This window comes from Amphibalanus amphitrite, unplaced genomic scaffold, assembly GCF_019059575.1.
Source record: "Amphibalanus amphitrite isolate SeventyFive unplaced genomic scaffold, NRLGWU_Aamphi_draft 000189F_arrow, whole genome shotgun sequence".
Lineage (NCBI taxonomy): Eukaryota > Metazoa > Arthropoda > Thecostraca > Balanomorpha > Balanidae > Amphibalanus > Amphibalanus amphitrite.
Genome location: NW_024881684.1, coordinates 649,035 through 671,483, shown reverse-complemented (window position 1 = coordinate 671,483; position 22,449 = coordinate 649,035). Strand labels below are relative to the sequence as shown.

Below are 22,449 nucleotides of genomic sequence, written 5' to 3'. Positions count from 1 at the left end.
GGCGGTCCGTTCAGTGTACTGTCAGCCATGTGACGGCTGGTGGCGGTCCGTTGCAGTGGCGGCAGTGTACTGTCAGCCATGTGACGGCTGGTGGCGGTCCGTTGCAGTGGCGGCAGTGTACTGTCAGCCATGTGACGGCTGGTGGCGGTCCGTTGCAGTGGCCGGCCGGCCGCGGTGGACGGGCCGGCGCTCGGCCACTCTCCTCTGGCGGCTGCAGCTGCCGCAGACGGAGACGGACCTGGACTACCCGGCGCCCACAGAGCCCCGCACAGTGCCGGAGACGGACCTGGACTACCCGGCGCCCACCGAACCCCGCACAGTGCCGGAGCTCGACCGACGCACTAGCTGGTGAGAGACGTCCAGTGGCGTAGCCAGAAATCAGCGAAAGGGGGGGCATGGTGCTCGAGGGGGCGACTTTTTCCCTTGAGAGGGGTGCCATTGTCAGCTCGCGACAGGGGCGTCGGTCTAAAATGTAACGTCATGTCCATGCATGATTTACCAAGTGTTGCAAAATACGAGTATAAAAACCAGATTTCGCTGTTTTTTTTTTCATAAAATCCAATTAATACAATTTTGAGCCCGGTGCTTTTTTATCAAAAACCCTTGATCTTGATGAATACTTACCACGATATGGGAAACTACGGACATTTTATTCTCAAAATACACATCCATGCGAATTCGAAACGGTAAAATATACGTTGATTGATAAGCACAATCTTTATTCTTTGCAAAAAGAAATATACAGGCTCACTCACTGATCCAAAGTGACCCCCGCGTCGTGCTGGTGGCTTGTGTTTTCAGTGTCACGTTGGGGAAGAGCGTTTTCACGCGCCCCCTCGAACTCGGCTCCTGGGCCACGTAGCGACACGCGGTAAGCGGCAATCGAAAGAGCGTCAAAAATTATGACGGAAACACTTTATTCAGTTTTAAGGTCAGGTCACCAGAGGTTATCAATTCAAAGGTCAAATTAAGTACATTTCAACAATTTTGGAAACTGGCAACGGCTAACTCGGGAACCGATAGAGCCACAGCGCCGCGGAAAAGCACATCGATAGCCATTTTACAGGCCTTTCTGAAAAGTGTTCTCAAATCCGACCTCGGGTTCACGGTTTAGCCTCCAGATGTCAAAAACTCCAAAAATATCAGTTTTTATGAAAAACGTTTCCTGCAATAGCTTTTGACTCAAGACAGTGACGACATTTATTTTGCCAGTATCGTGTTCCTCTCATCGAGACGCGTTGAATGAAGTATACGTTGACATTGAAAGGTCATTTTGATGATTTGACCTCAGGTCAAGGTCATGACCTGACCGGAAAGAGTCATGCTGCATATCAGTCGATCCGCATCGTCGAGCTGAACACATCTGTTATGATTTCACCACTCTAGCACGCCTCTATCAAAAGTTATAGCCAAAAGACTGCTGGTGACCGTTCATGACCTCTGAGATGATCTCAGGGGCATACAGAAGGGTCACATGTGCATTTTTTTCCGATTCAATGTGTTATGTTTTCCAATGAACCGATGTTTGAGAGGGTTTTGAACGACATTCGTCCAGAAGAGGCGCATTTAAATTTTCTCCCATCACTTATAGGTAATGGAGGGGTCGCAAAATTGACCTAACCTTGACACAAGTATCAAAAGTTCGAGATAAACATTTTATACATATTGTTAGTCTTTTCAATCTCTGAAAGTTTCAAAAGTGATCGTTCAGTCGGTGTAGCTATAGCGAGTCTTTTTCTTTTTCTGAGTCTTTTGACTTTTTCACCATGTCACGTCAAGTGACCTAGTGACCTGATCTTGAACGACCCGGGTCTGAATTTTTTTTCACGATGTGTGGAAAAGATGTATAAACAGATGTACAAAAAACGATGGCGCTGCGCGACGCCGTTTTTGAGATATTCGCGAAAAACCTAGGGGGAAGGCGTAAAAACGTCCCCCAGCACGGCGCGGTTTTATGGGAAAAATTGAAATGCTCTTCTTCTGAACGAAAACACCCTCAAACATCGAGATACAGGTAAATATGACACATTTCATTGGAAAATTTCACTCGTGATGTGACCATTATTATGTTACTGAGGTCATCACAGGTCATGAAAGGTCTACAGTAGATTTTGGACAATAACTTCTGATAGAGATATGGCAGAGCCATGGTGTGTCAAAAGTGGAAATAGCCGCCCGGCTTTAGTTCGCCAGCCTTGTCAATAGATGGCAGTACCACAATGTGGGCAGCGGATCGTGCAATTGACGTCAAATTTTCGTTATCTGCTAAGAATTGAATGGCGGATCTTTTCATGCAAAAATCAAGTAAATCGGTCCACAACTTTTCTAGCAACAGAGATATGAAGTCAAACACCCTGCCAGAGCGGCGGCGCGGCGGCCGGCGGCGCCCGTTACGCGCCGCCTGGGAGACTGGCGGCGCTGAACGGTTCTGACTTGGCACTGCACTAAAACCTGTTAACTGCTTGGAATAGTTATTATAGCAAAATTTTCATTCAAGTGAGGAATAACCAAGGGCAGGAAGTATGTATGCTTGTGTGCGTACTGTGTAAGCCAAGAAACTGCATTAGCAGATACTCGCTAATATTAGATCCAGCCAAGTCCAAACGCATTCCAGGGGATATGTTTCTGATGGGTCAACAATATTTATCGTTCGAGGGCGGATACAGTTTTAACAATACAAAATATATTTTTGCACAGCTCTATTCCTTGAATAATTCTCTTCAACGCCTCATTCCTAGTTAAGCGAATTAGCCCACCCTGGTTGAATAAATAAGGCGATTTCGCCACAAGGTCGCGGAAAACCGACCGAAAACGGTCGCGCTCAACGTTAATTTGGGCATGCAGACTCTTAAAAACTCGCATTGGGCGGGTAGGGTTTCCCAGGTATTGGCTCCAAAACACCGTATTCGGCTCCCGAATACGTCCAAGTGACCCGCCTCGTTCCTAGTTAAGCTCTAATTAGATCAAGTGACTCATAAGGAGCGAAAAAGCGACAAAAAGCATGAATTTCCCTATGGCGGCGGGCTGCCGGGTTGCCAGACGGCGCACCGGCTATTTCCACTTTTGACACACCATGGCAATGAAACACCTTTTTTATTTTCCTTCTCGACAATACGGATCGACTAATATGTAATATGACCTTTCTCGGTTGGTGATGACCTTCACCTTAGGTCAAGTTCTCAAAATAGCCTATTAATGTCAAATTCTAGTTCATTTGACTAGTCTCGAAAAATGGAACACGATGCCGGTTAAACTAATCTCGTGCAGGTCTGAGCCAAAAGGTATTACAGGCAAAAGTCCCCCGCGTAAACGTATATTTTGAGGCTAAAACGTTTACCTTAGGTCAAATCTCAGATAACATGGTGTGTCAAAAGTGGAAATAGCCGGTGCGCCGTCTGGCAACCCGGCAGCCCGCCGCTATAGGGAAATTCATGTTTTTTGTCGCTTTTTCGCTCCTTATGAGTCACTTGATCTAATAAGAGCTTAGCTAGGAACGAGGTGGATCACTTGGACGTACACGTATTTGGGAGCCAAATACGTTGTTTTGGAGCCAATACCTCGGAAACCCTATCCGCCCGATGCGAGTTTTTTAGAGTCTACATGCCCAAATTAACGTTGAGCGCGGCCGTTTTCGGTCGGGTATCCGCGACCTTTTGGCGAAGTCGCCTTATTTATTCAACCAGGGTAGACTAATTCGCTTAACTAGGAATAAGGCGTTGAAGAGAATTTTTCAAGGAACAGAGCTGTGCAAAAATATTGGTTGTATTGTTACAACTGTATCCGCCCTCGAACGATGAATATTGTTGATGTTTCCATCTCGGTGGAAACAAGCCAACGTGGTGCCAGTGCACAAGAAAGGAGATAAACGTCGCCCGGAAAACTATCGTCCGGTCTCACTGCTACCGCTCTGTTCTTAAGTTTTAGAAAAGGTTGTTTACGACTGTCTGATGTCTCACTGCCGTCCTGTGCTGCCGCTGAGCCAACACGGTTTTTTATCAAACCGATCTTGTGTGACCAATCTTACATGTTTCATGAGCGATGTATGGGGTGCCATTGCCGAAGGCAAACAAACTGATGTTATTTATACCGACTTCTCTTCCGCTTTCACTAGTGTTAAAGGGACTATCCCACCTTTAACATGGGGTTTGAGTTGAGATAGCCAAGTTTGCGGCGAGGTTCAGAAACCACTATCTATCTAGGTTGCAACCCCCGCGGCCTCTTGGTGTTGAAGAAATTCGTTCCCTTCATTTGAAAATGGGCCTTGTACAAGGCCCTATCTTTAACATGGAGCGACCGTTAGTGTGACGTCACCTCGTTTAGTCATTCTGATTTAAATGGGTTTGTCCGTTGAAAAATCGCTTAAAACTTGGTCTGAACTTTGTTGTGGTGCCTACAGAGTAAAAAGAATCAGCTTTATGACAGTAATGTGGCCTGGGGAAGGATGTAATTTTGGGCTGTGACGTCACATATTTGAAAGTTTGTGTTTGGAATATGGGAAGCCTAAGATGTTTAATGAAAAATAAATGCCAGAACCGTGTTCCTGGTCATCCAATCTATAAAGTCGGGCACAATTTAACTGGTTTTAACAACATTTTAGAAGGTGGGATAGTCCCTTTAATCACGAACTTAACCTCTATAAGCTAAACAAGTCTTTCAACGTAACGGGTCTTGCATACAACTGGCTTCATTCATACCTTAGTGACCGTAAACAGCGTGTTGTTGTCAACGGGAAGCAGTCAACATGGACACCTGTGCTGTCGGGCGTGCCGGAGGGAAGTGTGTGCAGTAGTTTGTTGTTCGCGTGCTACACAGCCGACATCCCGCTTCATGTCAAGCACGGGTGCACGATGTATGCGGATGATATCAAACTGCGCAAAATGGTTCGCTGTGAAGATGATGTTCATACATTGCAAGCTGACATCAATGCATTGGTAGACTGGTCTCGCGCTTGAAACTTGCACCTGAACCCTGTGAAATGTCATGTGATAACTTTTACTTTGCGCACCTCACCTGTATTAGCATCATACAAGATAGGTGACGCCGCGCTGGAACGATGTACACAGGTGCGCGATTTAGGAGTTGTGCTTGACAGCAAACTGACCTTTGCTGGTCACGTAGATGCCACGGTCGCCAAAGCGAAACGCATGGTCGGTCTGCTGATCAGAAGCATGCAGCGATCGGCCGTTCCGCGCCGCGCCAGGGTCAGTTTTAAACCTTTACTGTCTGTGTTTTACGCTCATGTTCGCTCCATCATCGAATACGGCAGTGTGGTCTGGTCTGGTGCAGCTGTGACTCACCTCAAAAGACTCGAACGTATTCAGCACACTTTTCTCATCTGGCTGGCCTGTTCTAGTGACACTCGCTCACAAAATCTTAGCTATGATCGATCACCTACTTCAGCATTATAACGTTCCCTCGATCAAATCACGTCTCATGCAACATGACCTGATGTTCCTTTACGGTGTGTTTCACGGCCACATTGACTGTCCTCAGCTGCTACATCAGTTTCAGCTGTCGACGCCTGTCATACGCAACAGGTCCCCAGCTCTTTGGCATGTGCCGTTTGCTCGAGTGGCAACGATAAAAAAACAATACCTTCTACCATATCCCATCGAGGTGCAATGAATGAGCTTTTAAGAGACAACACATCTATGACTAGATAAGTGAAACTTTTTTAAATATAAAGGTACTGTATTATAGAAAGCCTTCGCAAACGCGTTTCGAATATATCATCTTCAGTGCTAGCTTCCCATAATACAAAAAGAAAATGATACAAAAGTTCACAACACATTACAAATACACACTCTGCAATTTTTCTCACAATATCACGGGTAGAATGTTTTTATATACTTCTGGAATGCAAGACCGCAAATCGCCCCTCCTAAGGTGTAAAAGCCCCCCTTATGGTTCGTACATGACACACTTTGAATTAATGCCGACTCCAGAATTTTTCTGTGCGATCTCTTCAGACCTGATTTCACCGCACTGGCTTTATCCCACTTAGGTAGGTGACCCTCTGTTTCGGCATGTAATGTAATTGAGTTAGACAAATTATGATTTATCAAATCACGCTTGTGTTCAGTTACTCTGGTTTTAAGCCCTCTGTAAGTTTCACCGATATATACTTTTGGGCAGCCCCCACAAGGAATTTGGTAGACTACGCTGTTCGCCCTTCGCTGTCCTTCAGTTCCTCCCTTAATCATGTCACCTATTTTTGTTCCAGATTTTTCTATCAGTCTAACACCTGCCTGTTTTAACCCTTTTGCTAAGCATTGCACTTGTTCAGAGTGTGGCACAACAATGACTCGTTTGCTTTTTTGCTGTCTTTCTTCATTTTGGTTCCTTGTATTTGCTTGTTCTTTCTTCTTTCTTATGCGTTTGGCACTGTTCTTGCATCTAATGAGAAAAGCTCTTGGGTATTTGAGCCGTTCAAATACCTCGAAAATGTGTATGATCTCATCTGCGATGTACTCTTCGCTGCAAATACGGTATGCGTATTTGCGTAAATACGCTGCAAACAAGTGCAATGCTTAGCAAAAGGGTTAAAACAGGCAGGTGTTAGGCTGATAGAAAAATCTGGAACAAAAATAGGTGACATGATTAAGGGAGGAACTGAAGGACAGCGAAGGGTGAACAGCGTAGTCTATCAAATTCCTTGTGGGGGCTGCCCAAAAGTATATATCGGTGAAACTTACAGAGGGCTTAAAACCAGAGTAACTGAACACAAGCGTGATTTGATAAATCATAATTTGTCTAACTCAATTACATTACATGCCGAAACAGAGGGTCACCTACCTAAGTGGGATAAAGCCAGTGCGGTGAAATCAGGTCTGAAGAGATCGCACAGAAAAATTCTTGAGTCGGCATTAATTCAAAGTGTGTCATGTACGAACCATAAGGGGGGCTTTTACACCTTAGGAGGGGCGATTTGCGGTCTTGCATTCCAGAAGTATATAAAAACATTCTACCCGTGATATTGTGAGAAAAATTGCAGAGTGTGTATTTGTGATGTGTTGTGAACTTTTGTATCATTTTCTTTTTGTATTATGGGAAGCTAGCACTGAAGATGATATATTCGAAACGCGTTTGCGAAGGCTTTCTATAATACAGTACCTTTATATTTAAAAAAGTTTCACTTATCTAGTCATACATGTCAAAATGAACGTTCAGACAACACATCTCTAGACTTCTTTTATCCTCCGATATCAGTGTACAAGGCCTCTGTAAGGCTCCATGCTGCACGAGCTGGCTTTTATTGAGCTTTTGTCCATCCGAAGGGTTGCGTGTATTTATATAGATTTATCTTATTTTTATCCATGACTTCACCTGTAAAAGGGTTTTATCTGTACCTGTTGGTGATGAGCAAATAACATAAACATCAGAAACACATCCCGTGGAATGCGTTTGAACTTGGCTGGATGTAATATTAGCGAGTATCTGCTAATGCAGTTTCTTGGCTAGCACAGTATGTACACAAACATACATGCTTCCAGCCCTTGGATTATTCCTCACTTGAATGAAAATTTTGCTATAATAACTATTCCAAGCAGTTGACAGGTTTTAGTGCCATGCAAAGTCGGAACCGTCCCGCGCCGGCAGGCTCCCAGTCGGCGCGCCGGCCGCCGCGCCGCCGCTCTTGCAGGGTGTTTGACTTCATACCCCTGTTGTTAGAAAAGTTGTGGACCGATTTACTTGATTCTTGCATGAAAAGATCCGCCATTCAATTCTTAGCAAGTACCGAAAATTTGACGTCAATTGCACGATCCGCCGCCCATATTGCGGTGCTGCCATCTATTGACAAGGCTGGAGAACTAAAGCCGTTTGGCTATTTCCACTTTTGACACACCATGCCGCGCCCCGTAGGGGGGGGGGGGGAACGGCCCCCCCTGTCCTTTTCCGTCGATATCTCCTAAACGGCTAGAGATATCGCCGCCAAAATTTCAGGACCCCTCCGAGCATCAATTGTACACATTGTGACTAAAAAAAATTCCAGAGGCTTTGATAGGTTGGCTACAAATGACGTTAGAATGACGTCATGTTCTGCCATTTTCGACCGAAAAAAAGACCTTCGCGAGAAGAGCTGTCAGGCCTACAGCTTCGAAGATACAGAAAAATTATTGGGGCATAAAAGGTGAAGAATTGACAGGGCTACAAAACTGCTATCTCGGATTTTTGAAATTTTTAATTCTGACCCCCAAAAATAAAAAAAGCAATTTTTTGGATATTTTAGCCAAAAACTCAAAAAGTTTTTTTGAGTTTCGAAAAAACCGGAATATGTGATAGTACCTACCGTCTTCTATCTACATACCAAATTTCAGATCGATATCTCGTTTTATGGCCAAGTTATAGCGAAAAACTTCAAAAATGATGACTTCAAATTTTCAAACTCAATTTTTGGCAATTCTAGACCTCGTAGAGCAAAACAAAGACCACCATTTGACTCCCCGGGGCGAGCTGCATCGAATCGATACCCATTTTATGCAAAAATATCAACTTTGAAATTCGACCTAATTTGACCTGACCTTGACCTGACCTTCACCAAAACGTGACCTAAGCTGGCCTCAAAGGCTTCCTGACCCGCATAATCGCATTTGTCATGTAAAATGGACCATAAAACATGTATCACACGACACTTTCATATTGTGACCCAAAGTGACCTGACCTCTTTGATCTGACCTGTGACCTGACCTGGTATCAGTGACCTCATATAGCGAAGTATGTGTTTGACGAACAATGTACCATCGATGGTTTTCAATAAGTTACCAATTTACTCGATTTCACAAAACATTTCTTGAAATGCCTGTGAACGGTGAAAATCCGACCTTTGACCTGACCTGTGACGTTATCGGTTTGACCTAGGTCAATTAAATTTGGTCACAAGGTAGTTCCCTAGTGGGGATATCGAACGCCGTTTGAATTTTGAAAATCGGCCGGTAAATTTCCGAGATCTAAGGGGGGCCGAAACGTCCCCCCCCTACGGATGGTAGGGTCCGCCGGTAGCCCAAGGGGCGCGGGTTAATAAGAAAGAGCTATCAAATGCGCTTTGCTGCGGCGCTGTAGCTCAATCTTATTCTGAATCCTGACTTATGCGCCGATTTGTCGAAAAAAATGCCAAAATCGGCGAAATTTGATTTTCGGTCATCTCTGGTGACCTGACCTTTGACCAGTTCGAACTAACCTAAACAATGACCTTAGTAGTTTTATAATAATTTTTGACGCTTTTTCGAACGCCACCTACTGCGTGTCTCGACGTGGCCCACAAGCTGAGTTAGAAGTGGGTGTTCAAACACCCCCAGCAGGTTCAATCAAAAAGCGCGTACGCTGGGGTTGGTACCGCACTGGTAGGCAGGGGTGGCATCACAATAATGGGCGGCACTGCGCTGAGGGGCACCAACGCCAAATTTACAGGGTAGATGTGTCCATAGAAGATATCACCTCTGTGCAAATTTGGTTGTTCCAGGTCAAAATTCAGGGTTTTTTTTGGGAGGGGGTATAAATGCAACAATTTCGCTAAAACAGGTCAAAAGTTTTCCGCTTATTCCTTTTCATGTAGTTAACACAGAGCAAAAAGAAAAGCACTAGTGAACTCAGCACATCTGTGCGCATGGAATGGTATACTGGTCGAACGTACAATGAGGTGAAGTACTACGAATATATACAGTTAACCATTAGTGATAGTCTATTCTACGAAACCTTAATAATGATGATAAGAGGCGAAACATTTAAATTTTCTAAGAGTAAAGCAAGAAACACACGGAGTCTAATTTAGAGAAGGAAGTTGCAAAAGCAGAAACGAAACTTGTAAGATCGGGCGAACAAAGTGATGCCAATCACTTAGATAGGTTAAAGAACGAGCTGGAAGAACTGAGACGGCCTATGATAGACGGACTGATGTTTGATCTCGAGTATCGTGGCACGAAAAAGGAGAACGAAACTCCAAATACTTTTTGTCCTTAGAAAAAAAGTAACTCAGATAGGAAAAGTATCCAATGCGTTCAGGACGGCGACAATGTCGTTTTAAACAATAATGACATACTCCAAAACTTTTCAACTATATATCAGAACAAATATTGCGAAAACAGAGATAAAGTGGCAGATCAACCATTCATATCAGCTCATATAACGAACAAACTCAGCGAAGAAGAACGGCTTGAACTTGATGCGGATATCAACCCGGCAGGCGGTGGGCCACCCGGCCACCTTCCGCGCGGTGGGGGGGGCATTTTTTTTTGCCCCCCCCCCCGAAAAAATATTTATCTTATTTCATTATTTCATTTCACAACTTGGGGCTGTAATAGCCACGATGCATTGTGGATTGCCCTGCAATTGTAATACAATACAATACAATAATACAAGGTCAAAGATTGACCTCAGGTCACGTGACCTTGAGGTCATCGTGTATATCATTCGATGCGCCTTGACGAGCTGAACACAATGAGACCATCCGCGCGGCTGTATCTTGTACCTGTACGGAGTTATTGGCAAAAAAAAACCTTTGGTGAATTTTGATGACGTCACATGACCTTACAGCTGCCCAACAGCAAAACAGACCTCACCTCAAGGTAGTGAAGGTTGATCGTATATGAAGTCATGTATGGTTTATGGGGCCATTCCGACCCGTTTTAGTGGTAAAAACAGGGAGTTGATTTTTCCCCCGTTGACTTATAATGGGTAGGTCGAGAAATTGACCTGACCTTAGGTCATCGATATCAAAATTCCGAGATGAAAAAATTGTAGCTACTAATGACGTTATAACATCCTGCGACTTTCAAAGGCCTCCGACATCTACTGTAGCTCTGGCACGGTGACAGAGTTGCAAAAAAGTGACTTGAGGTTTGGTCATTCAAAGTGACCTGCAGTGACCTGACCTTAAGAGTTAGGAGATTCAAACTTGCACACCATGTGTAAAATTAATGAGATAATAGTCGTACCAAATTTCGCGGCGCTACACGCCGCTATCCGCCCCCCGTCGGTGCGCGGGATAGTGTTGCAGCGTGACCTCCAGGAATTGCCCGAGGTAGATCTCGGAAACCGTTGTTCGAAGAAAAAACCCTTGCCACAGTTGGCTTCCCGCCCATGATAACCCTTTGGACCAATTTTGAATAGAAAATAAAATATGCGGGTGTCAATTTTTTTTGTTGATCTATCGTGGAATGCCGCTCATATATGTCTGCCCGCCCATTCGTTGCACACTGTATGTACTTACAGCACCCGGCCCCGCCAGAAGGATCCTAGCGCGCTGAGAAGTTGCCTCCAGCCGCGTCATCGCGAGGCCCCGCGAGGCCCATAAATGAATACTTAACGTGAATAGCCGTGTCGCCCTCTGGACTCTGGAGTCTACATACATGCCCAAATTAACCCATTAGAGCCGAAAACTTTTTTTGTCGACTTTCACTGCGATTTTAACATATGTTTGTCAGGCACCCTTTAGGGGAATACATGTGCATTTTTAGCCAGATCACGAAACCGGAAGTGTACGTTTCCGGTCTGGCAGCTTTTGCTGCCAAGCGTATCTTACATAGTCAAAAATGGAGTGGTTTGTCATATTTCAAAGCACACATATCAAAGGAAATGATCTTTCGATACCAACAACCTTTGCCACAGAGTGTCTCCTGTTGGTGCATGTACAGTTTTCACGAACTATTTTATTTACGTACCGGATATGATCTTGAATATGTGCAATTGTTCGGATTTCCATTCGACCGTAGCCTGCAAATAACGACCGTAGCCAATAATTCTCAAGAATAATGAACTCAAAATCCAGACCTCAGCTAACAGTTCAGCTCGTTCTGAGAGATCATGTTCTTTCTCTCATTATTTCAGCTCACACGCGCTTCCCCTCCCCACAAAATCTTATATAGGATGCGACGAAGGTTTTGATGACTTCCGTCGACCGTTTATTTAAAGCAACTTGGCGTGTTTCCAATGTGCTCCTAAATATCGCGTTCCTTTCAACGAATTGTGTCCCTGGGTCTTTCTCTGAAGCGGAGATTATCTGAAAAGCTGACCTTTACCAATGGGGTTCACTGGCATGGGTAATTGTTTAACCATTGAACGGCGCATTTACTGAACGCCTAAGCATGAAGGTTTAGCTTTACAGTTGGGAGGTTCGTAGTTGCGCTGTTGGCATGCTCCAAGCTGGCAAGTGGCAACACATGGAAGGACGCTGCCTCACACTTCTAAGCCCCCGTTTTCACCAACAAGCGCTGGTGGAAGCAGTTTAGGGACAAGTAGCGTCACGCATAAGCCCCAATCAGCATGGTCCTCCTGCGTCTCAACCGTCGCCAAGATCGTCATGAAGAAAGCACCTGGGAAGTCTGACCATTCTGCGGAGAATCTGAAGTCTTATTCATAATGATCACTCGGATAATGTTGTCCATTGATAAGGGAGGAACGCCCTTTGACTGAAGGCGCTTGACTATTGGTGCGGCCAAAATAACGAAAATCAGCAAGCCCAGAGCCCTCAGATTTGCACGAAACGGAGAATCTGGCCGGTAGAAGAGTGGAAACGGAGTAGGTATGTAGAAGCGGGTCTAGTTCGGCGACGAGTCTCCGTTTCAATGGTTTCACCACACGGACCCCCAAAACGAGCATGGGCTGAAAACGCGGCCCAAGTTCCGACAGATTTCTGCGAAAAATTCTCGCCGCAATGGTATGTCGAACGATCACGATGTCCTAGCAGGGCCTGAGCTGAACCAGCTGGACGTGATCTAGCAAAAGACGAAGTCGATCCCGACTACTACCTAGAAAACATACTGAAAAAGCGTGCATTTGGCATTAAAAGACGAGTCCCCTCCACTTGGACTAGTGTCAGTTGGTCTAGTATCGTTTGGGCTAGTTCATTTGGTCTAGTGCTTTATTTGGTCTAGTGCCACTTGAGCTAGCTTCATTTGAGCTAGTGTCATATTTGGTCTAGTTCATTTGTGCTAGTTCCCGAAATTTATTTGAAATATATAGTTCCCTGAGATGCTCGGCCATGTTTACCATGAAAAAGTTCGGTCTCGTTGTCGTATATATTTCGTTCGTTCGATTATGTATAACATCTTGATAACCCGCCCAAATCTTGGATGTTTCGGATTTAAACGTACAGTGTGATAGCATATCCCACGCCACGAAGGAATTCCGCCCGCTCTATGGTGCCTTCCGCTAGTCTGGTTATAAGTGTTGTCAGGCGTTTATTCATATTTTTAACAGTTTTCTTGGATTTTTGAACGTCATGAAAGCTGCCTCGTTAAGTGCTGTAAAAAAATAAAATAACCGCAAAATCTTTTCCTCGTGAGTCTAATTATTGTGCCAAGCATGATAATACACCTCCATCATGGAAATGAGTCTGCTGAAAGCTAGACGAAATTACGGCACTAGACCAAAGGCACTAGCTCAAATGAATGGCACTTTGGCACTAGCTCAAACGAAACTAGCCAAACTGGCGCTAGACCAGCTGAAGCACTAGACCAATTGCACTAGCTCAAAAGGCACTAGACCAAATGATGCTAGACGAAGAGAGTGGCACCCTTAAAAGACCACTACCCCGTGCTCCAACGGCGCCTGGTGTCCCGCAGGTCGGACAGCATTTTCATGCTGGACGGTACTCCATCTCATCGATCTTCCGGAACTAGGCGGTGTCAGGACCATCTGTCCGATATCTGGGGGAAGGACACTTGGCTAGGGAACAGTCCTGGCCTAAATCCAATCGAATTATTTTGGAGGATAGTGCAGCAGGAGCTGGACATATACGAACTTTCCGGCGACCTCGGACAGCTCGGAAGGGCGCTCAAGTCCCAGGCGCCCCTTTTTCACATGGAGGACGTCCCTTTAAGCTTTATAGGCACCCCTCTTTTCCGTGTAAGCGCCCATTTGGTCATCAAAGGCGCCCCTATAGGTCTCAGAGGCGCCCCTCTTTCTTGTGCAATGCGCCTCTTTTTCATATGCAATGCGCCCCTTTTTCGCATAAAGATGCCCTATGAACATTACATGCACCCCTATAGACCTTACAGGTGTCCCTCTTTCTCGTAGAGGCGCCCCATTGGGCTTCATAGGCGCCCCCAAGGCCATATATAGTAGGTAGCGACACTGAGCGATTTGTTTACAGCCAGTTTCGATCCCGATGACGCAAATGTGTCGTCACGAGACAAAACAAGATGGCCACCTCTAATGAGAGCCAAGTGCAATAAGTTCCCGGATGTAGACAGCACTGACGTCACCGGGATCGAAACCGACGACATCAGTACTGGACCTATGGCGAAGCAAAGTAGTGACATCCCCCTGGGCGCCCCTCTTCGGCATGCAGGCGCCCCTCTTTCGTGCAGATGCGCCATTATGGCCAGGACCTTCGTAGGCGCCCCTCTTTTACATGGGGGGCGGGAGCGGGGCGGGGGCGACCCCATAGTTAGGCCTCAAAGGCGCCCCAACAGGCCTAGGAGGCGCCCCTCTTCCCGTTCATCTATAGAGCCACGGCACCACCTTCCCTTAGGCGACGGCGCGCCCCTTGAGGGATGGCGCCTCTGATGACAGTTTGTCCGCACCACTCCGTTCAACGTCCCTGCTTCAGCAATGGCGGAATACATTACACGCCTGGTAGTGTGTCGGTATGCAATGCTCTGCAGACAAGAATAAATAGCAGAAACCCCGGTAATGACCATTTTTGGAAAGGCAAAGAACTGGGGCATTATTACACTATGAGCCATAAAGCCAGACATTGTTGCTCACTTACGAATGCCATAGCAAAAAGAAAGTAACTGCTCCATTTTTGACTACGTAAGATACGGTTGGCAGCTTTTGCTGCCACTTAAATATAACGCACGATTCGCGGTACTTAGAGAAATTTATGTCGCACCTAAGCTCTTCCCATTGATAATCACACATTTCTTTACAATAATCAATAATAAGAAGGTAACATTTATTCACACCACCTTCGCAACTGACTTCTTTGGTGTCCGCCGCACGGCCGCCATCGCGCGCCCCTTGCACCCCCGCGATAAATTGTTTATTTCTCAGCCCATTCGCTTTCTCGATCAATAACCCGCGCGGGGCTGGGGTCTCCAGCCGAACGCGCGGGGCTGGGGGGGGGGTAAATTTTACCCCCCCCCCCCCCCCCCTGTTATCTCCCGAACTAATGGTCCGATTTGGAAAATTCAAACGCAAATCGAAAGCTCTCATCACGAACTACTAAAAACGTGTACTTAATTTAAAGTTTGAGGTCAAGGTCAAGGTCAGCTCAAGGGTACAAATTGCAAGTTTCTACAGTATCGGCCTTGCACCGTAGTTGCCGAAGAATGGAGTCATTGACTGAGACTGATCGCCCAAAACGTGTTCTTATGCTACCAAGACAATATTCCTTGCATACAATATCATTCAGAGGTCAAGGTCAGGTCAGGTCAGGTCAGGTCACCAAAAAACAAAATATAGAAAAGGGCATGTGCGACACATGTTTTATGGGTCATTTTACTCATAGAATTCAATAGGCACACTCAATAAGTGATATGGACCACCTCTGGATGAATTTCAGGTCGAGGTCAGGTCAAGGTCAGGTCAAGTGAGGTCAAATTTTGAAGTTGGTTGTTAAGGCCTAAAAAGGTGTCTATCTGATGCAGTTTTTCACGGCGAATCGAATGGTGCTATTTTTGTTTCCGTACGAGGTCTAGAACTTCCAAAAAAGTATTTTTCAAAAAATTTGTGTGTCGTGACGTCATAAAATATTGAATAACTCCCACATTTTTGAACCGATTCTTCTAAAATTTGGTATGTAGGTGCACATAGACCACTTCTCTGACATATATTCCGGTTTTTTCGATAGACTCAAAATTTTGGATTTTATAATGATTTTCCCAAAAAAGTCAGTTTTTTGAAAAAATTTAGGCCAAAATCCAAAATTTTAAAAAAAAACCGAGATAGCCATTTGATAGACAAAGTTAAATTACGTATAACCTTTTTTGTTACGTCTTGATTCCTTTAAAAATGAAGATGTTAGCGGCGTTTGAACTTTTGCCGTTTTTGAGGCGAAAATGGCGAACATGACGTCACTAAAACGTCAATTTCTCAAAAACATTTCCGACGGATTTCGCTCAAATTTTCAGGGAACGTGTCAAATTGATGTAAGAAAAGGTACTGAAAAATTGGCGGCGCTGCGCGCCGCCGTTTTTGAGATATCGCAAAAATTCGCGAGGGGGGTAAAATTTACCCCCCCCCCCCAGCCCCGCGCGGGATAATTCGGAGCGCACATGTCGTGCATTGTTTTGGTCTTCCGTTCGGGTGAGAACTTTGAAAGTTCACCGCAACGTTTAGGAATGCGGCGCTATTTTGTCCTGTGGCAGCAAAAGCTGCCAAGCGTATCTAATGGGTTAACGTTGAGCGCGGCCGTTTTCGGTCGGTTTTCCGCGACCTTTTGTCGAAATCGCCTTATTTATTCAACTGGGATGGACTAGTTCGCTTAGCAAGGAATAAAGGTGTTGAAGAGAATTATTCAAGGAATAGAGCTGTGCAATTTTTTTGTGTTGTTAAAACTGTATCCGCCCTCGAACGATAAGTATTGTTGACGCATCAGAAACACATCCCATGGAATGCGTTTGGACTTGGCTGGATCTAATATTAGCGAGTATCTGCTAATGCAGCTTCTTGGCTTGCACAGCATGCACATAAACATACATGCTTCCTGCCCTTGGATTATTCCTCACTTGAATAGACATTTTTCTATAATAACTATTCCAAGCAGTTGACAGGGTTAGTGCAATGCAAAGTCGGAACCGTCCCGCGCCGCCAGTCTCCCAGGCGGCGTGTAACGCGACCCCCACCGGACACGATTTGGTAGCCGAGGTCTGTGACGTCAGCTGGGCGTGAAGTTTTCCCTTCACCATAGGCTTTACACACAAATTGACCAAAGTTCATGCCAGGATATCTCAGTCTGGAAGTGCAAAAAGGATTAAATGTTGGCGTCATTAGATTCAGTGTTTCATTTTATGTCTGAAAACGTCCATTATTAGGCCTCAAAGAAGGTACAAGTACTCGAAATCGAAGTTCAAGAAGATGCTGTCGTGTACATAATCTGGTAGCATCACGTGACCTCTTTACAGCAGTTTATAAATAATTTCAAAATCTAGTTACACGATTGCTGCTTCAAACAACATACCTAAATAATACATCACCAACATTTATTACTTCCGTTTAGGTCACAACATTGCAAAAAGCAAAGTTTACCACCGTAGTCACGTGACCAAAGGTGTAGCGGGGGGTTGGGACAAACGCTTGAAGGGCTTTAATTTTCAAAATAAATTATATAGTTTCGTGATGAAATTGAAAGATTGTAATTTTTCATTACATAATACGAATTTTGGTATGTGGGATATTTTATTTGTAGCCAGAATTCTCCACATAAAAAATGATAATGACGTCACGGGGGCTTTACTCAAAACATCCGACCTACCTGTTTCTTATAGGTATCTTGGTGTAACGGCCGCCGCGCCGTCGCTCTGGCAAGGTGTTTGACTTTATACCCCGGCCCTGTTGTCAGTAGCGGCGGAACACCTTCAATTAGGGGGGGGGGGCAAGGCCGTATAAGAGAGGTAGAATCACCCCGCGATTTCCAATGGACCGGTCGCTAAGCATTAGCGTGACGTGACTGATGGAGACCGGGCGGCGCCCGGCTCCAAGCTGTACGTCTGGTACATCTGGCACCGTATATTGTTAGTATTACTGGACGCAACGACAACTAATGACTCTTAATAACTTCTTTACTCACCTAAAGCTAATTTCCTTGCCGGTACATTGCCGACCCGAGCCCCAGGGTTGACAATCATGGGATATGGGTCGGATGGGCGGCCTCGCGACGGGAGAAGGAACGATTGCAATTGCTGTGTCCCGCACCGCCGATTGCATTCTCTATCTGCGCCTGGGGGGGGGGGCAGGGGGCACGTGCCCCCATCGGGTCAGGGGGCCTCAGGCCCGAGGGGCCTTGCGACGCCAATTGGCGGCTGAGGGTCCACGCTGGCATCTTTCGACTCAGACGGGCCCCACAGGGCTCGGAAGAACACCTTATGTGCTCCGAAGAGCCACATTCCTCTCCATAAGAGGCCCACACCGGTTTTTTAGGTCCCTTGTCGGCCTTTGAGGGCCCCTTGCCGGCTTCTCAGGGCCTATTGGCGACCTCTGAGGGCTACTTGCCGGCCTCTGAGGGCCCTTACCGGCCTATCAGGGACCAGCAGCTCTAAGGGTTCCACACACGCCTGCGATGACCCCCTAAACCAATGGTTGAAGGCCCCACAACGGCGCCTGCGAGGGCCCTCACCGGCGGCTGTGAAGGCACCACACCGGTGCCTAGCTGAGGGCCCCACACTGCCACCTCTGAGTGCAACCGGCACCCCTGAATGAGGTCCCGAAACCAGTGCTTCTTAAGGCCCTGAATGAGGTCCCGAAACCAGTGCTTCTTAAGGCCATACGAGGGGGTATCGAAAAGTTCTGATCATCACATAGAAGATATAGACCGATTTTGATGATTTTTGGTTGGTATTATATTTGGTTCTTAAGAAAAATGCTCCCGCAAAGAGAATCCTGAGAAGTGGATTTATCTTATGTAGGAGAGACTTAAAAGTAAAAAAGATGAGTATTGGGCCCATTGAGGACCGAACCGTCATCCAACTAATGCATTTGAAACGGTATCACACTGAAAAAATACATCAAGAACGTGAAAATAGCTTATGGCGAGGAAAGCCCATCTCATGCACTTATCGAAAATGAAGAAATTATTTTCAACTTGGTTGCATGGCCCTTGCAGGGGAGTCAAGAAGTGAGTGACTACCAGTGACTGACAAGGTGGTGACTGTGAAGGAAGTGGAGGACCTCATCCTTACGGATCGTCGTGTGGGCTTTCAGATGATTGTGCAACAGAAAGGTCTCAATGCTGGCAGTGCCTGAAAATATTATTAGCGAAGAACTAAAGACGATAAAGGAGTCAGCCCGCTCAGAAGTTCATGTGTCTTCTTTGTTCAAGAGAAAAATGTGTCTTGGCCTTTCGAAATGAAAACTTGGTCTTTTTTAGGAAATTGAAGACATCTTCGATCATTTGATGACTTGTGACGAATGCTGGGTCTATGTGTATGATCCAGAGACAAAAAGATGATCAAGAAGTTTAAGCACGGCACATTTGTCCTTCTTAAAAGGCGAAGATGCAGAAGCCGATATGGAAGGTCAATGCTATCAGTGTTGTGGATCTGGCGTAGGATAGTCATTACCGACTGTCTTGATGATGGTCGGATAATGATAAGCAAGCACTACTGCACACCAGAGCCTATTTTAAGGGAATTTGACTGGGGGGGCAACCTGAAAAATTGTCTTTAATAATCCATTAACCCTCGCCCGTATTGGTGTTTCCAGCTGCGAACGAATATTGGGGGGGGGGTCCGTTGGACCCCTCCCCCTTGCCGTTTCGCCCCTGATCGAGCTAGAGCTTCGCGGAAAAAAATGACCGTGTTGCCCGTGATGAAAGGAAACCGATGATACCCAATTTTAAGGTCCTAGGTCATCGGTTGACCTTCCAGGTCAGGTCAATGACTCAAAAGTCGGGAAAATCGGGACCTGTTAGAGCGTCGTAAACGGTGGCTGCTATGGTTTTTCCGGGGTGCTGATCACGAATATCATGTTAGTTATGATCATAGATGATGTCTTCATGCATTTAGGCCAGGTCAGGTCAGGTCAGGTCAACCAGGGGTTTTGCCGGGTATTCGTAGTAGGTGGCAACCGCCTCTGACAGCTTCGTTACATGTTACGAAGGCAACAAAACTACTTCTTAAACGGTCAAATGGTTGCTAAATTCGAATTCAGCTCCAAAAACTAGCCTAGAAACATATAAAACTCGAAAATGTGAGCCCAGGTCATCAAAGGTAAATGACCTGACCTGACCTTCCGGTGACCTTGACACCCACCCAAATGCATGGGAGCAACATCATATCCCATGTTTGAACGTTTGAAACCACGAAAAGACTGCAAACGCGCGGCTAATGCGAGGCGACATACGCCGAATCGCGATCCCGGCCAAACATGGTGCCATGGTGCTAGGCCGCCGGTGCATTTAAAAGAACTGTGGTGCCCCTGACAAGCCTAAAGTTCCAACGACAGGCCCGTGGTGCCCCTGACAGGCCCATGATACCCTTGCGAGGCCGGTGGTGTCCCTGCGAGGCCGGTGGTGCCCCTGCCAGGCATGTGGTGTCCCTGCTAGGCCTCTGGTGCCCCTGACAGGCCTGTGGTGCCCCTGAAAGGACTGTGGTGTCCCTTGGCCCTGACAAGCCTGAGGTGTGTAACGTGGCGCCCCTCGTGCTTCTCGGTGTTGGTGAAGCAGACTCGGCTTCGAAGAAAACTCAGATGTCAGTTGTTCTTCTATTCCGCCAAGCAGGGGACACGCTAGCATTACGACCCGGTGGATCTTGCGCCGCCCTAGGACAGAGGTCTTGATGGTACAGTGCCTCGGTCCGAACTGAACTCCTAACCTAGCGACAGTCAGCTTTTATACGCGCCGGTCACGTTGCTGGCCTCGTGATCTCTTTGTCTATACAATGATGAGATAACACAGATGCTACCTAACATATACAAAGCGTTATTACAAAAAATAGCAGTGCGTACACTGGAGACAAAGAGCAGAACACATCTGTCATAACAATGCCGCGTACTTGTCAGTTAACGCTGGGTGTGGCGCATGTTGACCCCATACTTCTTTATACATCTGTCGACGTTTGAAAAGAACAGGAAGGGCGAGTTCGCTCTCTTTTATACACCTGTCAGTTTGATAAGAGCCAATTATAAACAGTCCCATAATAATAAACCGCTTCCCGGAACGGGTGTGTCTCGGTGACAACAATTGTATAAATTGTTTACGTTCAGCGGTGGAACGGCCTTGGTGACGCCCAGCGCACAGTGATGAGTCACATCGCCGCCGGGGCCGCGAACAAAGACAAGCCGATTTGAAATTTTTGTGGAGTGGGAGCTGGGCCAGAGGTGGACCAGATGCTACAATACCTCCCCCCCTTATAAACAAAGCAATTTACGGGTAAATTGCGTTGAAGCCGGAGCCTGAAGGGCACAGGAGTAGCGTAAAACATGGCATAACCCGTGAAAACATGACATGTGCCGGTAAGGTAAGACATCAAAAACTTAACCTAACGCGAGAATAATCTACAGTAAATTACACTGAGCGAGTACAGAAACAAAACACACGCGGAACACTATCATTGTATCTGCTTAGTGAAACCCTTAGTCTAAAACTTAACCTACCCGCGTCTAGCGCAACCGGGCTAGACCACGTGCACACGGCGGAGGCCGAGGCACCTTGACCATGGCTGGAGGGCTGAGCCATGTCGGAAAGCAGCGATGGAAGAGCGGTAGATGTACCTCACACCAGAGGCGACAAAACAGTGGTCGGTCCAGTGCCCGGTGGCACGAACGCGACTCGGGTCAACGGTGAACTTGGAGCGGCACCTCGTTGCGGCGCTGCATCCTGGTTAACTGAATGCTCAAGCTCAAGCTGCTCAACAGGAACAGAGTCATTCTGTACGGACGAAACCATTGGCGGCGATTCCTGCAGCTCGAAGGTTGGCTCCGGGGGCTCTTGCGGGACAGTTCGGAATGTGCGGCGGGTAAAGTAGGTACCCCGTGAGGTGCAACAATGCTAACGCAAAATGCGAGACAGCAAAACGAGAGTACCCCTATGATGATCATCATGAGCATGGAACGTGAGAAAGCTGATGGGGAATCAATCGTGACCTGCTCCAGTGGTTGGGCTTCGATCGTGTTGAAGTATGAGTCGGCACGCATGCCATGAATATGCAAAGGAGGGAGCAACGAAAAATTGTAATGTGTGATGTTGGAAAGCGTGGCAGACCAGTGAGAGCGCCAGATGGGTAGAGAGGTGTTGTCGAACACGGACTCTGGCGTGAACTGGGGGAGTTCGAGGTGTGTTTCGCTAGCATAGTAGGGCGGAAGGTAAAAGGAGTCGCTCGAAGCAGCGCATTCCGGTTCGAGGGTTAGAATATCGATGGCACGAGTGAGGGATAAAGTACGACTGAACGGGGTAGTCGAGGTAGAGCACATAATGGTGAGGCGTAGCGGTGGACGCGAAACAATGAGCCATTTGCCAGTGTTAAGATAATATGCTTTGGGAGAATCGTTGGACGGGAGGATGCGAGGAGCGCAGTAGCGTTGGGATCGTTGTCGGTCTTTTCGGAAGAGAGACACGACACAGGAGACCGAGCCAGCTGTGGAGTACGCTGGTTCGTGTAGGGAGCAAAAGGGTTGTTTGGCAAGTATACATGTTTCTATTTCGGACGCTTCGGGTTGTATGTAGTGTTGTCTGTCCTCCGACATCAAGAGGTAACGGGGTTCATCAGGATAGTATGACAGGGACACGTTGTGCTCGTGCATGGGCACGTTGTATGGGAAGAAACGGTATACATCGAATGCATGGCGGGTATG

At 46.5% G+C, this 22,449-nt stretch overlaps 1 protein-coding gene across 3 annotated transcripts in view; it reads left to right on the top strand.

The window, feature by feature from the left end:
- The window catches only part of LOC122384430, a 96,169-nt gene that overhangs the window by 28,491 nt on the left and 45,229 nt on the right, over positions 1 to 22,449 (top strand). For all 3 annotated transcript variants that reach the window (XM_043371812.1, XM_043371813.1, XM_043371814.1), the window contains exon 2: positions 159 to 348. In XM_043371812.1, the coding sequence (XP_043227747.1) occupies positions 159 to 348 (190 nt within the window). The remainder of the gene's footprint in view (positions 1 to 158; positions 349 to 22,449) is intronic.